At 38.2% G+C, this 20,358-nt stretch overlaps 1 protein-coding gene across 14 annotated transcripts in view; it reads right to left on the minus strand.

Moving 5' to 3' along the window:
• APAF1 (apoptotic peptidase activating factor 1) overlaps positions 1-20,358 on the minus strand; it is a 107,961-nt gene that overhangs the window by 35,366 nt on the left and 52,237 nt on the right. For all 14 annotated transcript variants that reach the window (XR_003005076.1, XR_003005074.1, XR_003005077.1 and 11 more), the window contains 6 exons: positions 15,542-15,703; positions 11,845-11,973; positions 9,100-9,225; positions 4,749-4,868; positions 2,599-2,715; positions 833-958 (listed from right to left, as the gene is read on the minus strand). Coding sequence is in view for 9 of the 14 variants with exons in the window: in XM_024758907.1 (XP_024614675.1) it covers positions 833-958; positions 2,599-2,715; positions 4,749-4,868; positions 9,100-9,225; positions 11,845-11,973; positions 15,542-15,703 (780 nt within the window). In the remaining 5 variants the exon portion in view is untranslated. The remainder of the gene's footprint in view (positions 1-832; positions 959-2,598; positions 2,716-4,748; positions 4,869-9,099; positions 9,226-11,844; positions 11,974-15,541; positions 15,704-20,358) is intronic.

Consider the following 20,358-nt stretch of genomic DNA (forward strand, 5'->3'; position numbering starts at 1 on the left):
AAAAAAAATGGTTCTGAAGAACCTAGGGGCAGGACAGGAATAAAGACGCAGACGTAGAGGATGGACTTGAGGACACGGGGAGGGGGAAGGGTAAGCTGCAACGAAGTGAGAGAGTGGCATGGACTTATATATGCTACCAAACGTAAAATAGGTAGCTAGTGGGAAGCAGCCACATAGCACAGGGAGATCAGCTCGGTGCTTTGTGACCACCTAGAGGGCTGGGATAGGGAGAGTGGGAGGGAAACACAAGACAGAGGAGATATGGGGATGTGTGTATATGTATAGCTGATTCACTTTGTTATAAAGCAGAAACTAACACACCACTGTAAAAGAATTATACCTCAATAAAGATGTTAAAAAAATTAAAAAATAAAAGAACATACAGTAGGCTTAAGGCCTCTAGATCCATAATCCTTCGTTATGGTAAACTATTCTTTTTTCACAGGATTTTATCCCTGTAATAAACATCTTACTTTTAAAGAAAGAACGAAATTATTTCAATTAGATTTTACTACTGTAAAGTAAAATAGAAATTACATAAATGTGGCAAAAAGTATATTTATTGATTCAAATATGAAGGCAGGTGGGAGAATTCAAATGAATGCTTCATTTTCAAAATAAAGAATCTCCCACTAGAGGGTTCTGAGTCAAACTGCCTGCCTCACTCACAGAAAAATATGGGTTTCATTTATGCCCATGTGCATAATCTAAAGGGAAGCCCAAAATAATCTGATCTGAAAGTTTAAAATACGTATCAGATTTGAAGCATAATCGAAGTGTCCCTTCATTAGAGTCAGCATTATGTATGTTAGAAGTTCAACCTCCCTCTCACCTGAATTGCAGAGTCATCAGAGCTTGAGATAAGAGTCTTTGCATCAGCTGTGAACTGGATGTGCCGTACAGTGTTCTTGTGCCCAATCCTGGATTGGAAGATTCTGTTGTTTAGGAGTTCTAAAATCTTCAAAGTAAAAAACCAGAGAAAATTAATACGACGAAATTCAGCAACACCCAGGCATTACAACCCCAAAATATTAAATCGAAACTAGACTACAGAAGGGTATAGAATTTCCATCTCAGTGCTTTCAGTTTAACTAAAGATACACAAATGAACGGCACAAATACAGACATGCACATCTAGGCACACACACACACATACACACCCTAAAATAAAACATTCACTGGAATGACCAGATGGCAGTAGGAACCAGTGGTCCTTCTTGAGAATTCAACTACCCAATTCATCAAACAAGTAGCAGTCTGAGCTCAGCCTCCAAAAAGAAAATGACATTTAAGATGGATGAGAAGAAGAAAGAAAAAAATCCTGGATGAGAGACAAGGCAAGCTCTTTATAAAACAACACAGAGACAATGCAAGATAAAGGATGATGAGGGAGACAGGTAAAGGAAAAGAGCATACGAGCAGGCTGGGAGGCAGTACACTGAGGAGACTTGAAAGGGCTAAAGATTAATATGCCAAATACAGAGAATAAGAAAGTAGAAAAGAACGCAAAAAATAACAACTATGTCAAAAAGGCTTTCAAATAAACTCACACCAAAAAAAGTAAATATGTACTAAGTAAGCACTAGGGATGTAATGTACAACACGATAAATATAATTAACACTGCCGTATACTCTACATGAAAGTTATTGAGAGTAAATCCTAAGTGTTCTCATCCAAAGGAAAAACATTTCTCTGTTTCTTTGATTTTGTGTCTACGTGAGATGGTGGATGTTCACTAAACTTACTATGATAACCATTTCATGATGTAAGTCAAATAATTATGCTGTATACCTTGAACTTATACAGTGCTGTATGTCAATTATATCTCAATAAAGCTGAAAGGTAAAAAAAACTCCTCTTTGTAGGGCAATATGGACTGGAGAACATTTGTGTAATTCCTTACGACAATGAATCCAAAGTAAAATAAATGTGGCCAGTGGCCTAATTAATAAATTAAGAAACAATTCCAAAAAGCTCAAGTCAGAAAAGGAGTCAATATTCTTTTAAAAACTATTATGTAGCTACAGAAAATGTGCTTTTGTGATGAATTTCACTTGTGATGAAATCACTTTTTTCCAAAATGATTTTTATTTACTGTCTTTTTTTCCTTACAAGCTGATTTTATTTTTATTTATTTGATAAATTAAGGATTTCAGGTGGTAAACTGGTGTACTTCTAATACCAAAAGTAGAACAGCGAGGACTGGTGAAATAGGTAAACATAAGGCACCGGCACTGATACTCCCGATGAACCTGATCAGAACCAACATGGAAACAACTTACACCCCTAAATGGCCAAGTTTCTAAGAAGAGAAAAAATGCCCTTTGCATAGTTAGCTAAATCTCTGAGAGTGTTTGATATATTTGGAGAACAGCAAGACAACTGGGCAGAGAATAAGGAATACAAAAAGACAAAAAGTATGAGAAAGAATAAAAACAATATGAAAAATATACAACTAATAGGATTGTAAGATTATTTTTAATCTAACAGAGGAATGACTAATTATCATAGAAAGATTTATTTAGTATATAAGTCTACAATGCCAGGTGTATCATTAATTTTAAATAAAAACTGTACTGCAGAAGAGAACTGAATACCTGAATGGCTCCATCTTCGCCTCCAAATGCAAGGTACTGAAGATGTGGACTTAAGCAACAGCAACTCACTTGAGCTTCAGTCAGATAATCAATCTGACCTGTGTTTCCATTAATGAGCTAATGAAAAATAAGTCACAATCAAGTATTAGACTGTAAGAGCAGTTTTTCTTCTTTAAAACAGAGACTTCAACTGAAAAAATTAAAATGAATACAACCAATGAGAGCTCCCAGGGGGAACAACAAAACCCTATGCTATTCTCAGCAGCTGCATTTAGCACTTCACACTTTCGTTTCATTTCACTTTTGTGGTTCATATACATTTTCGTAAAATAAAACAAGCTTTAAAAGGTTTAAAAAGCAGCTGCTGTGCCCACCACCTGAGACACATCTGTCTGATTTGTAATCCCACAGCTAGCTCCACACTGTTTCCCATTTCTTCACAAAGCCCATTTTAATAGGGCTATCGTTTATTAAAATACATTTCCCTGATATTTTTCAAGGGGTTTGGTGAAACACGACTGAGACAGACATTACATAAAAAGACAAATTAAAATTAAAATGGGTTTTATATCCTCCAAATTACTCACCAAACAGTATAAATTAAGATTTTTTTCCGCTTTTTCTTTTGGGAGGAGGAGGCATTGGAGAACAACCCATTAGCACAATTTGGGTTGTAATGCATAGACTAAGAGTACCAAGTTTCATAACCTGTACCCAAACTAATAATTATTCTTTAAAATCCCACTAATAAAAACACCTTATCACTCAACTAAAACATGTGACCTGGGAAAATATTTCTCAATCTTAAATAAACTGTCAGATCTATCTCTCTAACTTCAATTACAACCTAAAAGTCTTGAATTATTTTTCAATACGAAATAAGCAGTCACCTTCATTTCAGGTACAAAGATTATAGGGTCAATCAATCAAGATAGCTTTTCCTTTACAATATTTTACCCGGCATGTTCTGATCTATTAGACATTCAAAATGAAGACTGAATTACTAAAAGGTGATTATCTTCTTTCCCTCAAAAATCAATTTCCATACTTTTTAAAGCAGTGACTAAAAAATGTATGTTCACTTAAATGGAACTATTACTTGTCAGTTTAATTGTCCTCTAAACTCTCCCACAATCAATGACATAGAATAAAATACTTTTATAGTCAGATGACTTCTTGAAGTCTCAGTTATGACAACTATTAAAGAAAGGTTGCACAAATTTAATAAAGGTAATATAAGCATTGAACCTGACAAGAAAACTGTAGTGGAAAAAACCCCAAGTGGAAGAATCAGTCTGCTAAAAATCAGTAATGAGGAAATCACATTCAATTCCACATCCCAATTCATCCCAGAAATACAGGGCATTAGGAGCTCCTCATCGACACATTCAGGACAATAGTATAACTTGTAAAATACAAAACAAGCCATATTTAGAGGAGTCTCACAGCTTGACTCTGACCCACACAGCAGACGAGAAGAAATTACCACACGCCATAGACAATTTATTCCCAGATCTCTGCTTCCTGAGTTTGGATTCCACCTTGACCCTATAAAGCAGCCTACAGATTTTTGAAAATGAAAAGGACCTTACAGGTGAAGAAAGTGAGTTTCAGAGAAGTGATGCTATTTACTCAACATCACAGAACTGGCTGATGATAAAGCTTGAACTTGTACCTTGGTCTCCTCAGTGAACAGTCACTATTCCCTCTACTACATCAAGCTGAGCTTTGCAGCTTTAGAACTTGTTAAGCTCCATCCTACCCTGTCAGTCTGTCTCAAGCTCTTGCTACATTTCACACCTTTCATGTGCGTGCTCCATTTCCCTCTCCTCTTCTCTATTCCATTTCTCTCTTCACTCTAGTTCCATTCCATTATCTCATCTCATTCTCTCACATGTTCTTGCTCCCTGTCTTCCAGTTACTAACAGGAGAGGAATGAGGTAAAGCAAGGTATCACCTTGTTTAATTCTAAATACTAGCATATGTGAGCCTCAGCTCAAGACCCACATATTTATAAAACTGATACCTACTGATCATCTGTTAGATACTATACAATTACGCATGATCAAGTTGAAAAACAAACAAGAAAAATTTTGAATTGAGAGTTCAATCAAAACACTTTTTCCAACTATTTTCTAAAAAATACTCACTTGCAGACGTTTTATATCATCAACTGCAAGAACCATCACTTCATTTTCTTGAAACACAACATCTATTTCTTGCTTTAACGCTATAGCAGAGTTCTTACATACTTTCTTTGTCTCCCAGAGCTGATTGAGAAATTAAAATACTAAAGTAAGATAACTGCATTCTCTGAAATAATGCAAAGACAAGTCTTAGTCTTAAAAACAATATACAATCATACTTCACTCTCCAAATGCCTATAATGCTAGAAAATTTTCAATTAGATTATAATTCAACAATAAAAATTTATTAATTACATAGTATAGGAAGAAGCAGTTATTATTAAGAGTAATGAATGCTAGAAGCAAAATGCCTTAGTATGAATTCTAGTTCTACTGAAAGTTGTGACTTTGGGCAGATTACTTAACCTGGTGCTGCTCAAAGATAAGGACCTCCTGCTGTTTCTCACTGCCTGATACCAAGATAAGGAGCAAATCAGCTATATCACTAAACACACTGTTAACAGTATGCTTATGATACAGTTGATTTTTTTAAACAAGACTTTCTTGATGAAGGAAGCAGTGCATTGATTTACATTCTGGCTCAACCTTATTGAGACTGGCACTTTAAACAGCACTGACTTAACCTTTCTGTGACTGTTTCCTCAGCTGCAAAAAAGGATTGCTATGAGAATTAGCAAATTAACACAGGCACAGTACTTTGCCCAATGTCTGGCATACAGTAAATACTAAACAAATTTTAGCTAAACACAAATTTGTACAAAACACTGTATTAGATGCTACAGGGACAAACCAGGGTCTCCGGCCTCAAAGGGCTTATAATTTAAGATGTGTGAACAAGTCTGAGGGGCAGTGAAGCATTAGTGGTAAAGAGTTTTAAAATAACTCTGTGCTGGGAGATCAGCTGGGTGCTTTGTGACCACCTAGAGGGGTGGGATAGGGAGGGTGGGAGAGAGACGCAAGAGGGAGGGGATGTGGGGATATATGTATACATATAGCTGATTCACTTTGTTATACAGCAGAAACTAACACACCACTGTAAAGCAACTATACTCCAATAAAGATGTTAAAAAAAAAATAACTCTGTGCTTAAATTCAAGGCACAATTTGATAAGTATCATAAGAAAATGACACACAGTCACATAGCATTAAAGGAGAAAGACATTTCCCCAAATGAAATACTAGGAAAGGCTTCACTGAAAGCTTGAGGGGACTTGTAGGGCTGTTAGGTTTTCGACAAGGAGAGATACAGAGAAGTAGGTTATTCCAAACATAAGAAAACACATAGGGCTCCCCTGGTGGCACAGTGGTTGGGAATCCGCCTGCCAATGCAGGGGACACGGGTTCGAGCCCTGGTCCGGGAGGATCCCACATGCCGCAGAGCGCTGAGCCTGCATTCCGGAGCCCGCAAGCCACAGCTCCTGAAGCCCAAGCACCTGGAGCCTGTGCTCTGCAACAAAAGAAGCCACCGCAATGAGAAGCCCGTGCACTGCAACAAAGAGCAGCCCCCGCTCACCACAACTAGAGAAAGCCCCTGCACAGCAACAAAAACTCAACGCAGCCAAAAATAAACAAATAAAATAAATATTTTTTTTAAATACCTTTTAAAAAAAAAGAAAATACATAAGCAAAAGTACAGAAGCAGGGAAGTACAGGGTGTTTGGGGAAATATGAGCAATTCAGTGTAGGTTACTTGTAGGAATAAAACAGAAGACAGACTGGTACAGAATAGGCTGTACTGTAGAGAAGTTTAATGGCAGACTCTGGAGTACGTATTTGTTGGGTTGGCCAAAAGGTTCATTCAGTTTTTTCCGTAATATGGGTCTAGTAGCACCTAGTTGTCTTTAACTTCATTCAAAACAATTTTATTAGACTATATGTGACAACTGCCATATCAGCATGCATTTAAAAAAAAGACATAAAATTGGTGAATTTTTGTGTAGCTATTTTAATATTGAAGATGGAAGAAGAAAGCAACATTTTGGGCATATTATGCTTTATCATTTCAAAAAAGGTAAAAACGCAACCAAGGGCTTCCCTGGTGGCGCAGTGGTTGAGAATCTACCTGCCAATGCAGGGGACACAGGTTCGAGCCCTTGTCCGGAAAGATCCCACATTCCGCGGAGCAACTAAGCCCATGCACCACAACTACTGAACCTGTGCTCTAGAGCCTGTGAGCCACAACTACTGAGCCCGTGTGCTGCAACTACTGAAGACCACGTGCCTAGAGCCCGTGCTCCGCAACAAGAGAAGCCACCACAATGAGAAGCCCAAGCACCACAACAAAGAGTAGTCCCTGCTCGCCGCAACTAGAGAAAGCCTGTGCACAGCAAGGAAGACCCAACGCAGCCAAAATAAATAAATAAATTTATTTTTAAAAAAAAGAACGCAACCGAAACACAAAAGAAAAGCTTTGTGCAGTGTATGGAGGAGGTGCTGTGACTGACCAAACATGTGAAAAATGGTTTGCGAAGTTTCGTGTTGGAGATTTCTTGCTGCGTGATGCTCCACAGTTGGGTAGACCAGTTGAAGTTCATAACGATCAAATCGAGATATTAATTGACAACAATCAACGTTATACCATGCGGGAGATAGCCGACATACTCAAAATATCCAAATCAAGCGCTGAAAATCACCTGCACCAGCTTGAATATGTTCACTGCTTTATGTTTGGGTTCCACATAAGTGAAAAAAACCTTCTTGATCATATTTCCACATGCAATTCTCTACTGAAACGTTCCATTTGGGACGAAGTGAGAGAGTAGCATTGACATATATACACTACCAAATGTAAAATAGCTAGTGGGAAGCAGCTGCATGGCACAGGGAGATCATCTCTGTGCTTTGTGACCACCTAGAGCGGTGGAATAGGGAGGGTGGGAGGGAGACGCAAGAGGGAGGGGATATGGGGATATATGTATACGTATAGCTGATTCACTTTGTTATACAGCAGAAACTAACACAACATTGTAATGCAATTATACTCCAATAAAGATGTTAATTAATTAATTAATTAAGCAAATTGTGACAGGCGATGAAAAGTGGATACTGTACAATAACGTGAAACAGAAGAGATCGTGGGGCAAATGAAATGAACCGCCAACAACCACACCAAAGGCTGGTCTTCATCCAAAGAAGGTGATGTTGCATATATGGTGGGATTGGAAGGGAGTTCTCTATTATGAGCTCCTTCCGGAAAACCAAACAATTAATTCTAAGAATTACTGCTCCCAATTAGACGGACTGAAAGCAGCACTCGACGAAAAGCGTCCAGAATTAGTCAACAGAAAACACATAATTTGCCCTGAGGATAATGCAAGACCACGTTTCTTTGATGACCAGGCAAACACTGTTACAGCTTGGCTGGGAAGTTCTGATTCATCTGCGTATTCACCAGATGTTGCACCTTCGGATTTCCATTTACTTAGGTCTTTACAAAATTCTCTTAATGGAAAAAATTTCAATTCCCTGGAAGACTGTAAAAGGCACCTGGAACAATTCTCTGCTCAAAAAGATAAAAAGTTTTGGGAAGATGCAATTATGAAGTTGCCTGGAAAAATGGCAGAAGGTAGTGGAACGAAAGGGTGAATAAGTTGTTCAACAAAGTTCTTGATGAAAATGAAAAATATGCCTTATTTTTACTCAAAAACCAAAGGCACTTTTTGGCCAACCCAATACTTTGGTAGACAAGGGAGCTACTATCTGTTTTGAGCAAAAATGACATGACTGGGGGCTTCCCTGGCGGTCCAGGGGTTAAGACTCTACACTTCCACTGCAGGGGACACGGGTTCGATCCCTGGTTAGGGAACTAAGCTCCTGCAAGCCACTTGGCAAAAAAAAAAAAAAAAATTACATGACTATATTGTACATGAGGAATATACCTTGCAAGCAGCATGTAAAAAACCAAGAAAGAAAAGACTTGTAGCAGAGGCTAATACAAGAAAGGCAACAGCTAATGAGCACCTAAACTTGAAATGGAAAAGTAGAAAGAAATGATAGAAAATGGAAAGGTATCAATAGAATCCATTAGAATTGGCAAGAAATTGGATTTGGGAATTCAAGGTAATGGAAAGAGTCAAAAGTTACTCTGAGGACTCAAATGTAATATATTTAAATTAACCAAAATACAGTTTAATCATTGGACTTCTCCAGCACCTGGACCATGGTAACACTCAATTAACATGTACTGAATGAATGAGACTGCTATAGTCCACGTAATAGCTCTTTTCAAGGATAAATATGAAACCAGCAGTTTCCTGTTTTACTTCCCTCAACACTGCTGCCCATCAATTTCTTAACTAGGAGATTTAGCTTACCATCATTAAATGTCTAAAATGAAAATCTCAATATATCTCACCCTGATTGTCTGGTCATCAGAAGACGTCAAAAATGATGATCCATCAGGAGAAAACATCACACAATGGACCCAACTTAAATGTCCTCTACAATCAGCTACTTTTAAACATGAGTCCATATTCCACAACTACAGAATAAACACAACAAATAGGAAATCACATTCATAAGCATTTTGAATAGATCAAGAATATTAAAAATAGCAAGAATGATCGAGCAATTCCACTTCCATGAATATAGCCCAAAAATACACTAGCAAAAATACAAAATAACTTGTGTGGATTATTCACTGCATTGTTATTTTTAACAGCAAAAAACTGGAAACAACTCAAATGACCATCAATAGGGAACTAACTGAATAAACTGCATTAATCACAAAATGGGATAATATGCAATCTTAAGAAAGTAATGAGAAAAACACCCTGATAATGACTAGTCTCTGGGATATGTTGTTTACACCAAAAAAGCAAAGAATGGTATATACATTTCTGCAGAAGGGTATATATGTTTCTCTCTCTCTCTCTCTCTCTCTCGCTCTCTCTGTGTGTGTGTATATATATATATATATATATATATATATATATGCAAGCTATACTAAATGAGATAAAAAATGTGACTCTAGAGATGTGATATATATATAGATGGATATATAAGGCTATATATTATACATATAGATATCTGTTTATACATGCAAAAAGAAACATTAGGATGTTAAGACAAAAACGGTTACCTTCAGAAGGTAGGGAGGGAGAGTGGCAGGGAAGGGATAGGGATGAAAGTCAGACTTCCCTGAATAAAATTTATTATAAAGCTTTGATTTGGAGTCATACAAACGTTTTATCCATTTTTAAAAAATCAATCTAAAAAAATAATAGGATGAACATAAGTGGTTTCCATATTTTACTTTCCACTGTCATCTAATCCTCATTTCAAATGACTGCAAAACCCTAAAACAAATGAATGTGCTAAGTGTACATGTATATACTTCTCCTGTTATTCATGCTTATTATAAATTGTCAATGTCTATCACTAGCCTGGCTGTATTTTGTCCTGAGTTCTGCTGCAAATTACTCAAATACATTCCAGTCTAATGAAGTACCATATGTGCCTGAGTTCCTCTCATTACATTCTGAATTACAGACCTACTTTATGATTTCAGAACTAGCATGGACAAAACAAGTACTTCATCACATGCCCAGTAGTTTTCAATCAGTGAGTTCTATGGTTACCAATTCGTTATGTGAAATTTTCTCTGCCTTATCTCTGGAGTCCAATCTGGGACATACAGAGCTAAAGGCCAGAAATGAAAGTGGTTCCACAACTGAAAAATCTCCCTTGAAAATCTTTCTTTCTCCTCCCTTCTTGCTCTCTCTCATCATTTCTTTGTCACTCACAGCCTCCAAAACTAAGTCCCTATATTTCAGGAAGGAAGATAATGTTTCCAGGAGATTTTTAAGAATAGCAAGGGGTAAGGATTTTAGAAGTGACAGGAAAGGCCACAAGAAGGGCTGCTCCTCCACTCCTCCTAAAATCCAGACAAAACCCAGGAAGGGGAAATTTCCAAGCACGCCTACCTTGAGGATCTACGGGTGAGGTGTGAGATCTCCTAGTAGCTCTGAATCTTTCGATTCAAGGCCTCTGCTGAAGAGAACACTGCCCACAGCACCTACTCTCTCCCATTGTTGCAAACAGGACTGGAGCTCATTCACACTCATTGCCTCTGCTTCCAATGGGAAGATTCTCACAGGGAAGTTATTCAGTGTTAGTCGCACTGCTGTACTCAGAATTAGGAGGAGCTTACAGAGCTTATCCACTCACTCTCATCTTGCTTGTATCTCCACGCTGAAGGGCTATATAGCTCAGCCACTCTCCAGCCATACCTTCATGTATAGGGCAAGGTTGGTGAACTCACTAAAAAGTCACTGAAACAGGCTCAGAACACTGAAGAAGTGCTTGCCATAGTCAAGCTTCCTTTGAAGGTAGCCTGTGAACCAAATGAATTTCCCTATTTTCCAAATAAAGGCCCAAACCCATCTTCTTGGACTGTAATCACAAGGGGCTTCAAATTGCTTGGTGGTAAGATAAACTCAAGGAATGAGTAGTAACAAAGCTTGGAAAAACTAATCCATCTATGGAGAAAAAATATCAGGGAATTCGTTGCTTTTGAAAAAATTAATACAGCAACTCACTGGGTAGAATTCTTCTAGGTATAGACACTGAGTATAAAATCCATCAGGTTAAGGGCAAAATTATAAATATAAACAAGAAATCATTTTATTCATTAGTGCTTAGCAATGAAAATTCTAGGTTAACCAATTCTAATTTTAACTTCCATCTTACCTTTCTCAATGATCTAAGAAATGTGAACTGGACTCATTTCTCATCGCTTCTTTTACGGAAGAGTCTGTGCCCATATTTAGGAGATGCCATGTTTCTGCCTAGGAAACCAATGGTCATGCCATTGTTTCCCCAGACCTTGGCACATACTGACTGTTCGATAAATGCCTGGTGAATGATGCTGTCTGTCATTCTCTGTTTACTGTCAAACCAATTCTTCAATCACTGCTAAAGTATTAAAGCTGTTAATGCGGCTTAATATCCTAAAGCTAAAGGTCATTATGCTATGAAGAAAACACTCTATAATTTCTCAAGCAAACATCCTCAGCAGTTAATGCTTTAAGCAACCCATTCTTTGTCACCCTTGTACCTCTGAAGACCCAGACTTCACAGAGTAAATTCAACTACTCACCTCCACGCAGTACTGGGGCAAAGCCACCACTGCCAAATGGTTATGGGGGGAGAAGTCACAGTACTGGACAGTGCTATGATGGCCTGTGTGGATTTCTGCCAACAGGCCACTGGTGTGAATGTCAAACAGCTGTCAACATAAAATAGAGAGGTATCTATAAAAGTAAATATGTTAAAAGATAAGCTATACCCAAAGTGAATCTAAATTTATTTCTAAAAGAATACCCTCCCATTTCAAACACAGAGTATAAGTCCTAAAAAAATACAATTACTGATAATTGTCAAAATTGTTAACTCATTAAAAAGATATAAATTAATATACATATACTTTTTAAATACTGCTCATCCTGAAACATGTTTCCTATAAAGGAAAACTTATCACAGATGATCATGCTAGCCTAGGGAGAAATAAAACCTTTGTGAATACATGAATGGACTAGCCAAATGAATATACAGAACAGTTCTCCCTAATGCTCATTTATTCAAAAGAGAAAATGCCTACTCATAAATGAAGATAATCAAAATAATATAGGGCAGAGGCTTACTAAAATGAAATTAGTTCAATCATTTCTATTTCTCTTCAGAGACTAAATTACTCCATTATCAATCATTTTCCCATTTTTGAACCAAAAAAAGCTATTTTTGAGTAATTCAAACTTCATTTCAATTTTTGAAAGATGTTTACATGATGAATATACTCTTCCAAAGTTTTTGCCAAATGATAAAAACGTTTATACCAATATACAGTATAACGATTTAAGGCCAAGCCATAGTCTTCAGGAAGGAAAAAAAAAAAGTTTCCAGTGGAAGCCATGAAAATGTTTTGTGAATGCATAGCCCTGTGAGCACACATAGACGGTAAGCAGCATAGCATCAGGGGCCAACAATAAATGAAAGGAAATCATACTTAAAATGCTTCCCAGGACAAGTTGTTCTTAAAAATTAGTGGCTGACAGTCATAGAGGAAACTTGGCAAGTACAGAATAGGCAGCTGTCCCAATTATTGGGTAGCAAAAAGACCTAATAATAGGAGTGGGCTAATAACACAAGAGAATTGGAAAGAAATAGAGCAAAAGAATAGAGAGGCCAAAGAGTAAGAACTGGAATCTGTATGTAGTAAAGGGTAATCTTAGGGTAGCTTTATTTTAGCATGGTAAAATAAAGAGTTGGCCTATAGATTTTTAAAACAGGAAACCATTTCACACAATATAAAATTATTTTCCTCTCTCACTGGACAGATAATTTTAAACATTCAAATTTTGCTCAACACCATTAGTCATTAGGGGAATGCAAACCAAACCACAATGAGATGTCACTTTACACCTAATATGACAGTTACAATTTTTAATAATGGAAAAAAGCAAGTGTTGGTAGGATGTAAAGAAATTGGAATCCTTGTACACTACTAGTGGGAACAGAAAATGGTATAGCCACTATGGAAAGGTCTGGTGGTTCCTCAAAAAGCCCAGTATAAAATTACCATACGACCCAGAAATTCTACTCCTAGGTATATACACAGAAGAACTGAAAGCAGGGACTCAAACAGATACTTGTACACTAGTTCTTGTGGCATTATTCACAATAGCCAAAAGGTGAAAACAACCCAACAACAGATGAATGGATAAACAAAATACAGTATATCCATATAAGATTATTACTCAGCCATAAAAAGAAATGAAGTTCTAACACATGCTACAACATGAATGAACCTTGAAAATGTTATGCTAAATGAAATGAGCCATACCCAAAAGGATCAATATTGTACGACTCCACTTATGTGAAATATCTGGAAAAGGCAAATTCATAGTTTAGATTAGAGGTACCAGGGGCTGAAGAGAGAGAATAGGGAGTTACTGCTTATTGGTTACAGTGTTTCTGTTTGGGACAATGAAAAAAGTTTGTAAAAGTAGTGATATCTGCACAAGATTGTGAATGTAATTAATGCCACTGAATTGTGTATTTTAAAATGGTTAAAATGGCAAATTTTACAAATCTTCACATCTTGTAAATGTAGTGGTTCCTTTCTGTTCTTACAGACTTTAACATACTTAAAGACAAAAGGAGATATTTTTCTTTGGTTTCCTGCTAAAGGGGTAAAAACCTATAAGCAACCAAGATCCAAGGGTCATAACTACTAGATCAATAATAATAATATAAATGGCCCCTCAGTTTTTATACAACTATATGTATATATTTTTTTCGATTTATTTTATTAATTTATTTATTTTTGGCTGCACTGGGTCTTGGTTGCTATGCACAGGCTTTCTCTAGTTGTGGTGTGCAGGCTTCTCATTGTGATGGCTTCTCTTGTTACAGAGCATGGACTCTAGGTACACAGGCTTCAGTAGTTGTGGCGCACAGGCTTCAGCAGTTGTGGATCGCAGGCTGTAGAGTGCAGGCTCAGTCGTTGTGGCGCACAGGCTTAGTTGCTCCGCAGCATGTGGGATCTTCCTGGACCAGGGCTCAAACCCGTGTCCCCTGCATTGGCAGGTGGATTCTTAACCACTGTGCCACCAGGGAAGGCCCCAACTATATGTATATTTCAACTGTGTTCTTTAAAACTGTAATCTCTTGGTTGGGGAAATAGGGAGAGGTTGATAAAAGGATACAAACTTTTAGTTATAAGATAAATAAGGTCTGAGGATCTAATGTATAAAATGGTGACTATAGTTGATAACATTGCATAGTATAAGAGAGAACTTAAATGTTTTCAACAAAAAAAAAAAAAAAGAAAAAAAGGCAAATACATGAGCTGACATGTGTTAATTGGTTTGATGGGAGGAATCTCTTCACAGTATACGTTTATCAAATCATCACGTTATACACTTTAAATATTTTATAATATGTCGATTATACCTCAATAAAGCTTAAAATAAAACAGAATAAACTTGTAATATCTCTTATTTAAGTCTTTAAAATTACCATCAGAATGGAATGGCACTGTGCTCTAAATTAGAAGAGCCGGCTCTCCAAATCACTGTGTAACTTTGGATACATTATTTGGCTGCTCTGAACCTCAGCTGCCTCATTATTATCATAGGGCTATTGCAATCTGCTGTGCCCTTTGTATATTTATATCAAAAGAAATTATACGTAAGAGCACTCTGAATACTACAAATGTAAACTATCACTTGAATAAAGAAGAAACATTTCTTTGCCATTTACCTTTCTTTGCATATCTTCCTCATTTACTTCATAGAAATTTCACAAACTTCTTCAGTTGTTAAGTATTTCTCTCAGTCACCAAATCATAAAATTTTACAGCTAAGAAATAACTTCGAAAATCAATGTATTTCAAATGGGAGAAAGGGGGGAGAGTAGTGCAGAAAGCATTCCATCCATATTTTAGATAAATTTGAGAAACACCGGTTAAACAACATAAATTGTTTCTTTATTGCAGGACTCCGGAGTCCTTAAATATGTTTGTACACACTGAAGTACCTCTAATAGCGGAAAGTAATACATAATATTTCCCAAACCTATGACCATGGAGACCTTTCCTCACAAGGCCTATGGACATTCCCTGAAGCATAGTTCTGAGAACTATGGGAGGTTAGAGCATCTGCCCAAACTCGTTCAGCTATACTTTATATCAATAAACAGTATAAAATGCAAAAATCAATTAGATGTTTCAATTTTCTTTAAATTAGACTAAATTTGGCTTTTTAATTTTGGCTTTTTAAAATACTGGTACTTACAAAGACTTTATTTTTTGCTGCCACCATTATCCTAGCACCATCAGCAGACCATGAACAGCATTTCACTATCACTTCCATATCCTCTTGAGGCTCCTCTGAATTTAGGAAGAACTGCTTCACATTAATGCTCTTCCTCTCGTTTGCTGATTTCACATCCCAAAGCTTCAAATTACAAAAAGAAAAAAACGTTTAAGTTTGTTTTGATCTCAAATCACACCTCTAGAATTCCACCTGGCCTAAATGTCACACAAATTATTCAGTTCATCTAATGACTTATTTTTAATTATGCATAACTTTTCATAAGGCTTTTAAATTAAGTATTCCAGTTTTATTCAGCACCTTCCTAAAAAGAAAAAACTTAAGAGCACTGTCCAAAATGCAGAATGTAAAACGACACAAAATGTTAAAAGAGCCTTGCATGGTGTGGAGGAGGCTAAAGATCAGGTGTTGACAGCAAGAATGAGCGTGGAAGAAAGAAGAGACTCACGACTTGCCACGGCTGCCCTCTGCTGGGCCAGGCATGAGGTTTGCTTCACATGCACAGCACAGACACTACACACAGGACGCAGCCCAAGCTGAGTTATAACCTAGCAGAGCATCAGAGACATAAGGAAGTCCCTGAAAATAGAAAACAAAAATATGCTGAAAGGAAGCAAGCCACCTTGTGTGCTTGGTGGGGTCAGACAGGGTTCTAAAACAACTGGATCCTGAGGAATGGGATGCGAAAGACCAAACCTCACTCGCTAACAGAGCCACCTGAGCAGCCCAAATGACAAAGGCCTTCAAGAAGATCCATCTTCACTCCCCTGGGCCTTGAGCAGTGTCCCAGTTCCACAGAATGATAATGGCTGCCATACACAGACCAAGGGTTGGCCAAGGAAAAGGATTTAAAAACAAAAAAAAAGCTGCTTCTCAGGCTTTAACTCAGCTTCCAAATCACAGCTCCCAGGGTAAAACCCAATTTGACTGGCCAGGCACACGTTTAAATCCCTCTTGAGTTTAAAGATTATGTACACTAGAAATACAGCCAAAACCAAAACCTTTCCCCTTGCAATAACTATAGGTAAACTGGATGAACCAAAAGAGACATCTAAAGTAGTTAGCCCTCCTTGACACTGAAGAGAGAAAATCTGAACATCAGTGCCAGAAGCTTCAGTCACATCAGTCAGATTATATGAGAAATCACACTCTGTTTCCTCTTAATACTAAAAACAAAGCAATCATTGCCTGGATTTAAGAAAGAAAAAGAAAACTAACACAATCCAATTTCACTACATCTATCTAAACTACATCTTCTGCATGTGGACCTGACCTTAGCCACTATCCAAGGAGTGATGAAATTCCACATACTGAGGGACCGAGTAAATACCAGCATTTCATTTTGAGCAAGTCACTGCACTGTATCCAAGGCCCATGTGCACCCTGGTCCTTGTGTGGTTCAAATGGCAATTTTTAAATAAAACTCACATTTTGAAACAGTTTATCATCAAGGCCTTAAAAACACATGCTTATCAACATGATATGCTATAAAACACTTAGAAGATTACAGAGCCATTTGGGACAGGAAATAATTTTATGGTTCTTCATCCTCTCGGAAAATAAAAGCTTTACAAAACTTTGACCTTGAAATGCTCATATCCAGAATCATTTTGCAAGACCTCTGCTTAGTAAACGTCACTGTATCAGTGCGAACCAGCCAACGATACTGGCTTAACAGTAAAAGCTGCCACAAACACGGCAGTTCTTACCAAGAGTGCAGCAATGTCTGTCCCCTGCTGTTAGTGCTCTACAATCATATTCTGATACCCATACCTGAAATCAAAATCCTGTCCCTGAAGACTTTTAAATTGTTTTTCTTTTGAGTTTTGAGAAGTCTTAATTCAATTTGAAGGGACACAGCAAAGGTTTATCATCTTGAACACATTTATTAACCACGATGCTAGTCACTTCGAGATTATATAAGTGAATCAGATATAGACACTACTCTCAAGGAGTTTATAGGCCAGTAAAGGAGGTAAGACAAACATATAAATGACTCTAACACAAGATATGCCAGATGTGTCATTTGAGAGGAAAAGATACAGCACAGTGGGAGTGCTTTACCAGAGCCATGGGCTTGAGGAAACACTTGTTGCAGAGGGGGCCACCTCACTCTCCTCCCAGAAGATCAGCCTACTTTATACCAACTTAAGATGAACAACTTAAGATGGACTTAAGGTGGATTTCAATACCAAAAAATACCAGAGAGTCTAGGCTAAGGGGTCACCATAAGCTAAAGAACAAAATGGAAAAGCACAGACAATGAAAAGGGAGAACAAGTGCAGTCTGGGTGCAGCAGCAGGATCCAACACACTCCCCAACAGAGCCACTGCCTGCTCTGAGCCCCCTCCACATACTTTTACCATTTTCATGGTTTGCCTATTCACTTACCTTTCTCCCCAGCTAGACCCTGAACAACTTCAAGCCAGGAACTATACTTTTTTTTTTTTTAAGTGTTTAAAAACCAAATGCCTAGGGCTTCCCTGGTGGCACAGTGGTTGAGAGTCCACCTGCCGATGCAGGGGACATGGGTTCATGCCCCAGTCCAGGGAGATCCCACATGCCACAGAGCAGCTGGGCCCGTGAGCAACGGCCGCTGGGCCTGTGCGTCCGGAGTCTGTGCTCCGCAACAGGAGAGGCCACAACAGTGAGAGGCCTGCGTACCGCAAAAAAAAAGAAAACCAGATGCCTAGTACAGAATCTGGTACATAGTAAGTACTCAATAAATGATCAATAAATATATTTTAAGTGAAAAGACAAATTATTCCCATGTTTCAAGCACGAGTAGAGACAATAGCGTTACTGAAAGAAACAGGGTTCTGAAGATAGAACACATACATTCATCTCCACACCCTCCCAAAACCCACGTAAAACAACAGTAAAGAGAATTTTTCTCTCTAGGCATAATTCACAAAGTAAAGGAGAATGGAGGAAGATATTAGAGCGACAAAACTATAAAGGCTAGAAAGAAAAAAGACAAGTGATAAGGGAACTCCTTAAAATTGAATCCTGAGCTCACAGTGGAGAAAGCCAAGAAGTAGCCCAATTCACACCAGAGAACCCCCAAAAGGCTCAGGAAGTGTTGGGCCTAGCACCTTCCAGTAAAGATGGAGCTAACACAGGAGGAATCATCGAAAGTCCCTTGAAATCCCTTCCCCTACTCTGCCATCCAGACTGCCCTACTCTGGCTGAAGAAAAGAGGGTTAATCTACACCCAACACAGTTGAGAGCAGGGTCACCATTCTGAAAACAGGGAATTTAAGAGAAAGTCTATATTCCAAGTGTTGAGATCTCTGCCTAGATATCTTCGTAGAACTTGCCAGCCAGACTTATACCCTACAGGAAGGGGACTGAAGATTTTTCTCTGAATACCCCACCAGATCAAGACAAAAGATTTAAAGAGTCTGACATTAGGAGTTCACCATCAAAATATGACAGCCAGATAACACTACAGGGAAACCCACTATAAATAAGTTCACAATTTCCTATCAGTTTTTTGGTGCTGCACTCTTTAAATGTGTTTGTTTGTCTGTTTCTTATTATTTATTTTTGGCTGTGTTGGGGCTTCATTGTTGTGCACAGTCTTTCTCTAGTTGCAGCAAGCAGGGGCTACTCTTCATTGTGGTACACGGGCTTCTCATTGTAGTGGCTGCCCTTTGTTGCAGAGCACCACCAGCTCTACGGCATGTGGGCTTCAGTAGCTGTGGTACACGGGCTCAGTAGTTGTGGCTCATGGGCTCTAGAGCACAAGCTCAGTAGTTATAGCACACACGCTTAGTTGCTCTGCGGCATGTGGAATCTTCCCGGACCAGGGCTCGAACCCGCGTCGCCTGCACTGGCAGGAGGATTCTTAACCACTGCGCCACCAGGGAAGTCCCAGTGCTGCACTCTTTAAGCATGAGCACATATCCAAGGATCAGGCAAGTAAGATATAGCTCTCAAGTGCAGACAGAAACCAAAACCAACAAACAGAAAAAATAGCAACTATAAAAGAATATGAAAACTTAAAAAAAAACTATTACTAATACCCACAAAAAGATAAAAGATACTGTACCCACGAAGAAAGAATAACATTATAAAGGAAACTGATCATAAGAATGGGTACACTTAAAAATATGATAGCAGAAATTAAAAACACAATAGAAGGAGTGAAAAATAAAGCTAAATAAATCTTCCAAAAAGTAGGACAAATGGACGAAGAAAAAAGAAAAATAAGAAAACATCCTTAATAGACATTCTAGAAAGAGAAACTAGAGAAGAATAAGTCAAATAATTAAAGGAAACCTCCAGAACTGAAGGACATGAATTTCCAAATTGAAAGAGGCTATCGAGTGCCAAGCACAATAAATGAAGACAAACCCACACCAAGGCACATTATCATTAATTTTTTAAAATACTGGGAATAAAAAAAGATCTTAAAAGTTTCAAGACAGGAACATAGATCACATACGAATCAGAATGGCATCAAACATCTCAAGGGAAACTTTGGAAGCTAGAAGACAAGAGACCAAGCAATGTCTCCAAAATTCTAAGGAAAAATTGCTTTCTTCTGTGTGCAGTCAAAAATATAAATTAATCGGTTTCCTTGGTGGCGCAGTGGTTGAGAATCCGCCTGCTGATGCAGGGGACACGGGTTTGTGCCCCGGTCCAGGAAGATCCCACATGCCGCGGAGCGGCTGGGCCCGTGAGCCATGGCTGCTGAGCCTGCGCGTCTGGAGCCTGTGCTCCGCAATGGGAGAGGCCACAACAGTGAGAGGCCCACGTACCGCAAAAAAAAA

The sequence above is a fragment of the Neophocaena asiaeorientalis genome, unplaced genomic scaffold, assembly GCF_003031525.2.
Source record: "Neophocaena asiaeorientalis asiaeorientalis breed wild unplaced genomic scaffold, Neophocaena_asiaeorientalis_V1.1 scaffold344, whole genome shotgun sequence".
NCBI classification, from domain to species: Eukaryota; Metazoa; Chordata; class Mammalia; order Artiodactyla; family Phocoenidae; genus Neophocaena; species Neophocaena asiaeorientalis.